The sequence below is a fragment of the Muscardinus avellanarius genome, assembly GCF_963383645.1.
Source record: "Muscardinus avellanarius genome assembly, chromosome: 7".
NCBI lineage: Eukaryota > Metazoa > Chordata > Mammalia > Rodentia > Gliridae > Muscardinus > Muscardinus avellanarius.
Window position 1 is genome coordinate 32,913,417 of NC_137793.1, and position 7,069 is coordinate 32,920,485.

The 7,069-nt window shown below is 56.5% G+C and overlaps 1 protein-coding gene across 1 annotated transcript; it reads right to left on the reverse strand.

The window, feature by feature from the left end:
• Nucleotides 1-498: 498 nt before the first annotated feature.
• On the reverse strand, nt 499-5,653 carry ARSI (arylsulfatase family member I; the record flags this gene model as incomplete). The annotated part of the gene is made up of 2 exons (XM_080698926.1): nt 499-1,909; nt 5,343-5,653. 2 exons carry the CDS (start codon nt 5,651-5,653, stop codon nt 499-501), a joined length of 1,722 nt encoding a protein of 573 aa, XP_080555052.1.
• Between the last annotated feature and the right edge of the window lie 1,416 nt (nt 5,654-7,069).

Sequence of the window (7,069 nt, forward strand, 5' to 3'; positions counted from 1 at the left end):
TGGGAGGGGCAGGCTCCCTACCCGGCACCTCCACCCTCTGCTTTCAGAGTCACTTCAGAGAGTGGTCAGTCTGTCAAGCACCAGTTAGTGTCCGGCCTGGAGATGCCATGTGGCTCCTTCACAGTAGCACCAAGAGACTCAGAGTGGAGGGCGAGGCCCTCCAGGCACGGGAAGGCAGAGAGGGGCTAGGAACTCTGCTTTGATCCCAGGTGCACTTAATGCAATGTCACTAGATAAGGAAACTGAGGCTAAGAGGTCATGTAGGTCACCTGAGGTCACAGAGGAAGTCAGAGGAGATGGGACATGGATGGCGGCATCCCAGTCATCTTCCAACACCCACCCCCAAGCCAAATCTCCACCCTGTTCAGCTAAGGGGTTCTACCCACTTGGTCTCTCTGGCGATGGAGACTTGACCTCAGGTTCCTCCCTGAGAAGAGGGGCCAGGCTGAAGTGGGGAGGCATGTCTAGGGACTCCGAGATCCCTGCCACCCCAACTCATTAGATCTGGTGGGACATCAGCCTGGCTTTGAGTTTACGAAGAAAAGATCGGAGCTTGCAAATCTTGCATTTTTTCTTGCGGCGACCCCGGAAGAAGCTTCGAGGCCTGCCTTCCTCCTCCTCCTCTTCTCCCTCTTCCTCCTCATCACTGGCCCACGGCCCCCAAGCACCTCCATTAAAGTCAGGATGGGCCCGGGGATTCTCTGCCGGGTAGCGCACAGGGATGGCGGTGCGATTATAGTCAGCCAGGCGAGCCAGCAGAGTGCGGACCACATCGGGCCGCTGGCCAGCCAGGTCCTCCCGTTCATAAGGGTCAGCACTGATGTTGAAGAGCCACACAGCTTGGCGGACACTGGCCATCCGCTCAAGGTTCCACCAGCTGCCAGGGAAGGCAGCCAGCATCTGCGGTGGGATCCAGTCTCCACAGCCGGGGTCTCCCGTCAGCAGCTTCCACTCGCCTACACGGATGGCGGCCTGCACAGCGGTGTTCCAGATGCCGAAGCCGCCCTCCAGGGAGCCGTGCCGGGCATGGTTGTAGAGCGGGTCAATGTTGTGCAGGATCTCTGTGCGCGGCGAGGCCCGGCCCTCACTGATGGCTGGCCACACGTCATAGCCGTCTAGCCCGTCGGCCGCCGACACACTGCCACCCGCCAGGCCCACCAGAGTCGGGTACCAGTCCGTGATGTGCACTAGTGCCCGGCTGGTACGACGCTTCCGCTTGAGCAGGGGGCTGTGGACGAAGCCCAGACCTCGCACGCCACCTTCCCAGTAAGTGCCCTTGCGTCCTCGGAGCGGCCAGTTGCTGCCTCCGGAGAAAGTCTGGCCGCCGTTATCACTGGAGAAGATGATGACGCTGTTGTTGTAGAAGCCGTAGCGCTTGAGGGCCCAGGTAATGTTGCGCACAGCCTCGTCCATGCAGGTCACCATGGCTGCGTACTTCCGCCGGGCTGAGTTGCCCATGCTGCGGTAGCGGGACAGGTACTCTCGCGGGGACTGCAGGGGCGTGTGCACTGCCTGGAAAGCCACATAGAGGAACAGGGGCCGCCGGGGGCTGTGGCTGGCCAGGATGTGGCTGACACGCTGGGCATAGAGCATAGTGGAGTACTGGCCACTGAGTCCCCAGGCCACACTCTCGCCCTCGTGCAGGTCGAAGCCACACACCCCTGGGCCGTCGCAGTTGTCATAGGTGTAGTAGTCCACGTTGCCGGTGAGTGACCCCAGGAAGGTGTCGAAGCCCCGGCGGGTGGGCAGGCACTCCTTCCGGTAGAAGCCCAGGTGCCACTTGCCCACCATGTGGGTGGAGTAACCTGCCTCCTGCAGCTTCTGCGGCAGTGTTACCTGGTCCAGGGGCAGACAGTTGGGCTGCCGCGGGCGGATGATGGAGTGCTGGAGTCCTGTATGGATCTGGTACCTGGTGGGGGGAGGGGCACAGAGGACACAGGTGAACTACAGGCATGGCCCCCGCCAGCCAGTCCCCAATACCACCCTGAGGTGGGCTATGGTCCCCCCACCACCAGCAGAAACAGTAACTTTAACCACCAGGTATTGCCTAAGAGGCTAAGCACCCAAACGCATTAGCTCATTGAATCCTCAAAATCAATTAAGGTAGATATTATTGTCGTTTTTACATGGGAGCTTAAAGCTCCAAATGGTTAAGCCACCTGCCCAGGATCACATAGATGGGAGTCGGGAGACTGAGGGTTGAATCTAGGTTAAAAGTGACGATGACTAACAGCTGAGACCAGCCTGCTTGCTGTTATGCGAGTCCCTTTTTCTGAATCTCACTGAATCCTCGTCACAGACTAAGAGGTACATTAGTATTCCCACTTACCAAATAACAAAACTGAGGCTCAGCAAATTAAATCACTTGCCTGGTGACTCACACAGCTTGAGATTCGTCTCCCAGGCAATCCGGCTCCAAACTTTAGAGTCCTTGCTATGGAGCCTAGGGCAAGTCCCGCTCTCCCAGGCAAACTCCTACTCACCCCTCAAAGCACAACCCAAAGTGACCCCCTCGATAATGCCTCTCAGACTTTTTCCAAAAAAAATAAGTCACTTTTGCTTCCGGGTTCCCCAGCAGAGTACACACCCCCGTTGTCCTGCTACTTGGGCAGGGTACTATATTGAGCTGTCCATGCTCTTGGGCCCAATGACATGCAACAGGATTGTCCTCTACTCCAGTTCGAATTCCTAGCACCCAAGTAATGTTTAAAGGACTTCCATTATTCTTGGAATGAATAAACAAGAGTACTTAGAGGGCTTTAGAACCAGCAGGGACCCAATTTCTTTCCCAGTTTATTCACCTACTCTTTCAAAAGAAACTAAGGTCAGCCACTCAGTGGTCAGGGCAGAGCCAAGGCTTGAACAAGGCTTGGAAGGTGAGTCCAAGCAGGAACTCTTTCTGGAAACGGGGCTGCCCCAACTCTTCCTGTGTGGGGGCCTCAGTTTGCCCCTGTGTCTGAGTGAGCAGGCTGGAATTTCAGAAGCCCACATGCCTGCTGTGACTCCTGTAGGCTCCTGACCCAAGGCACTGGCACAGGTGAGTGAGTGCCTGAGGCAGGTGTAAATGTTTAGCAGGATTCAGAATTCCTCACATTTTCATTCAGATCCCATCTTCCCTTTTTGAGGTCAGGGCCTTAAAAGTCCCTGAGTAAATAAGCCTAAAACTTCACAAGTATGTTAGAATCCCAACACCTTTTTTTCACCCCAAGGCATCCAACTTAGCCAAGACCTGAGTATTTGACACCTTCAACAGGGTGGGGGGGCTCTGTTGTGATTTCCTTATCTTAAAGCTGTTGTTAGTTATAATCAGCTACTACTGTCATTTCTTAACACTATACACCACACACACACACACACACACACACACACACACACGTCCATTTTCTCATTTAATTCTCCTTTAAAAAAAAAAAAAAGTAGAGCCGGGAGTGGTGGCACATGCTTGTAATCCCAGTACTTGGGAGGCTGAGACAGGAGGATTGTGTAGCTTTGAAGCCAGCCTTAGCTACTTAGTGAGGTTCTCAGCAAGTTAGTGAGACCCTGTTTCCAAATAAAATATAAAATAGGTCTGGGAGTATAGTCCAGAGGTAGAAAACCCCTGAGTTCCATCCCCAGTACCACACACACACACACACACACACACACACACACACAAAGCCCACAGTGGAGACTATTACTACCCCCATTCTACAGATGATGAAACTGAGGCTCACAAAAGTACAGCAACTGGCCCAAGCTGGGACAGCTGACAAGCAGAGGTAGCTGAGCCCAGTTCCACCCACCTCAGGCTCACAAGCTTTTGGTGATGCAACCCCTCAGGGCCTCAGTCAAGCTAATAAATGATGGGATTTGATAGGAGCAACCTGGGTGAGCCTCTCTTCCAAGGGTGGGGTCCATGAAGGGAGGGGGCTTGAAGTGTGTGGGTGGGCCAGCTAAGAGTCACCAAAGCCCATCTGCAAGTGAGTAACCGGGGAAGTATGAGCTCCCTCCAGCTTCAGGGAACACGACTGGATACATTAACAAATGTTAACAAGATTGGCAAGCAGCTGCCCTGCTGTGTGGCCCTGCTCTGCTAACTTCTCAGATCATGGCCTGGAGCCCCGCCCTGCTGGCTCGTTCCACAGCTTCTTAAACCAAAAGTCATCGCTCCCTGGAGAGAAAAAGGGTAGGTAATCCCGCAACACCCTGGGAATGCAGATTCCTCCTCCCTCTTGGGGAGGTTAGTGGACGGCTGGTCTTCACTGCCATACCACCCCCACCTGCAACACAGGCACGCCCACCCTCTTTCCTCCTCCTCGCCCTCTGTGTCTGGATCTAACCGCTGAGGGCCAGATGAAAGGAAGACAGCACCATGCCATTCCCAGCCCGGGATCCCTGCCAAGCACCTGACCTCTCACCCCGCCCCCACAAGACCCTGGAGTCGGGCACAGGCACCAGGTGGCCCTTCCCGGGTCTGTGCCCCAGTTTCTCCCATCCAGGAAACCAAGAGAGTAGGCTCTGGTTGCCGAGATTGTCCTGGTGGCTCAGGGGTGGAATGGGGAGAAAGCATGTCTTGGCCCCTTTCCAAGGAGGATTAGCTTCAGCCCTGCCAGAGGATTTTCTCCTAAGTGGCCAGAACTTGCCTTCCTTGGCCTTACCTCCTGTTTCCCCGCTCTTTTAATCCCGTAATCCTGCTGCCCCACCTGGCGACCACTCCGTATAGAGAAAGCAGCGAGTCTCCTTGGCGCCTCCAGCCCATTTGGGAGGATTTCACAGATGCAAAAACAGAGGCTTGGAGCCGGAAGTCACCTGCCTCAGGTTCCACGCATGTCGGAATCCTGTGTGTGCCTTTCTCTTCCACCTATCAAAATTCTTGAGTTTTTCCTCCCAATGTAGTCATCAATGAAGGGACAGAAATTCTTCTGGCCCTATAGAGGCTGCCTGCCACTTATTGACAGCCAAGCAGGTTACACACGACTCATTCCACCCTCACCGCTTGCTTTCAACATGAAAACTTCATCCCATTTAATGGACAAGAAAACTGAGGCTCAGAGAAGTTAAGGAACTTGGTCTGTTGACAGAAGCAACTTTCAGAATAAGTGTCCTAGGCGGCCACATCTCCCCCACATGTGTGTGATGTGCCTGCCCTTAACACCAGAGCAAGGAGATCTCAAAGATGAACAAATTCATTCGCCATAAGCACAGGGAAACTGAGGCCCAAATGGTCACAGCCAACTGAAAGCAAAATTAACTGGCAACAAGGGTTTCCCAGGCCCCAGCACGGCGTTGTTCTGGCAGGGGAACTCTGACTGGGAGTGTATGGGGCTTAGACACCCATTACCAAGAGTCTGGGCCATGCCTACCTGCCAGTGAGGAGCTGGCTCCGCGAGGGTGTGCAGATAGGCTGGATGTAATAATTCTCCAACTTGACGCCCTCGGCCGCCAGCCGGTCCAGTGTAGGGGTCTCGATGTCTGAGCCATGGTAGCCCACGTCGTGATAGCCCTGGTCGTCGGTGAGGATGAACATGATGTGGGGTGGCTGTGGTGGAGCCGCCGACGGCTGCTCGTCCGCCTCCCCGGGCCCATCGGCCACGAGGCTCGGCCTGGTCCAGTCCCAGGACAGGTAACCGAAGCTGAGCAGGCTGACCAGCGAGAAGCCGGTGAGGGCGTGCATCGCCAAGCCGGCCGCGCGTCGGGGCGCGCCGGGCTCCCCCGGGCCTCACCGCCTCGCGCGCCCAGGGCGCACGGCCCGCCCGCCGGCCTGGCAGCGGGGGCGCCCAGCGGCCCGGGGGGGGGGGGGGCGGCCCAGTGTCTTGTCCAGGCCTGGCAGCCGGGCGGGACCTGTGTTGCTGCGGCGGGACGCTCTGCGAAGGTCAGGCCGGCGCCGAACCGCCTGCGCTCCGGCTCCCCAGCTCAGCCCGGCCAGCCCGAGACGCGGTGTGGAGCCTTCCAAAAGGTGCTCTCCACCATCCTCTGACTCTCCTCTTCCTTTTTGCCCCGGTTTTCTCCCGCCTCCTAATTTCTCTCGCCTCTGATTTCCCTTTCTCCTCCCGCCCCCGCGACCCTCCAGCCCCGGGCCGGCCTCTGGCCCCGCCCGGAGTCAGCAGGGAGGTGGGCAAGACCCCAGAGGAGAAAGGGAGGGAGACGGGGTTGGGCGGGTGTGGGGGGAAACCACCAGAGAGAAGGCGAAAAAGTTGTAACATCTGCCCGACCGAGCCCCAGGTGGAGGGGAGGGACCCCGAGCGCGGCTCCGCCCCCGGGCCCGGAGCCCAGGCCCGCTCAGCCGGCCGCTCCCGCGCCCGCCCCTGGCCGGGTCTAGGGAAGGAGGGAGGGGGGCTGCTTGGAATTCGGTGGAACAATTCCGGAATGGCCCAGTTCGACATTCCTCGATCATGGAGTCTCAGCATCTCCGAGCTCCAGCCCTGGAAGGGACGCGCACCGTTTTTTAGTCCAAGCAGGTCATTCTACAGATGGGGAAACTGAGGCCCTGAGACAGGCAAGAGCTCCTCTAAATCGCAGTGCAAGTAGTGGGTGGTTTCTTCCCCGGGATTCGCAGTGGCTGTCTGAGTCTTGGTCTACTTCTAAGAGCCAGCTCTTTGGCAAGTGCTGGCCAGGCCAGCCTTCCTCAGCTCTTCCCATCCCATTCTGCATCCTGCGGTTCCCAAGGAGAACTCTCGCCTGCCAGCCCTGGGGGTCAGAGGGCAGGGGTGTCCTATACATCTTATATCCACAGTGTCCACATCGAATGGGGCTCAATCGTTGTTTGTTGCATGAATGGTTTTCCTGGGTCACCCATACCAGCTTTCACCCAGCAAATCTCCACCCCAAAAGAAGACAGGCTTGTGGGACTCAGGCAAGTATCACCTGCAAAGCAGGGACAGCTGCATCCATAGGGCAGCACAGGGGCTGTGTGGCCAGTTAAAGAAAGCAGCTTGGGTTGTCGCCCAAGAATGTACACCAGGGTCGCCGGATCTTCTGACTTTTCAAAAAGGCACGCCCAAATCCAGATTCATTCCAATTGCTAAATGTGAGTAACTCGTTTAAAGCAAAATTTAAGCCTGTGTGTGCCAAATCAAACCAACCTGAGGAA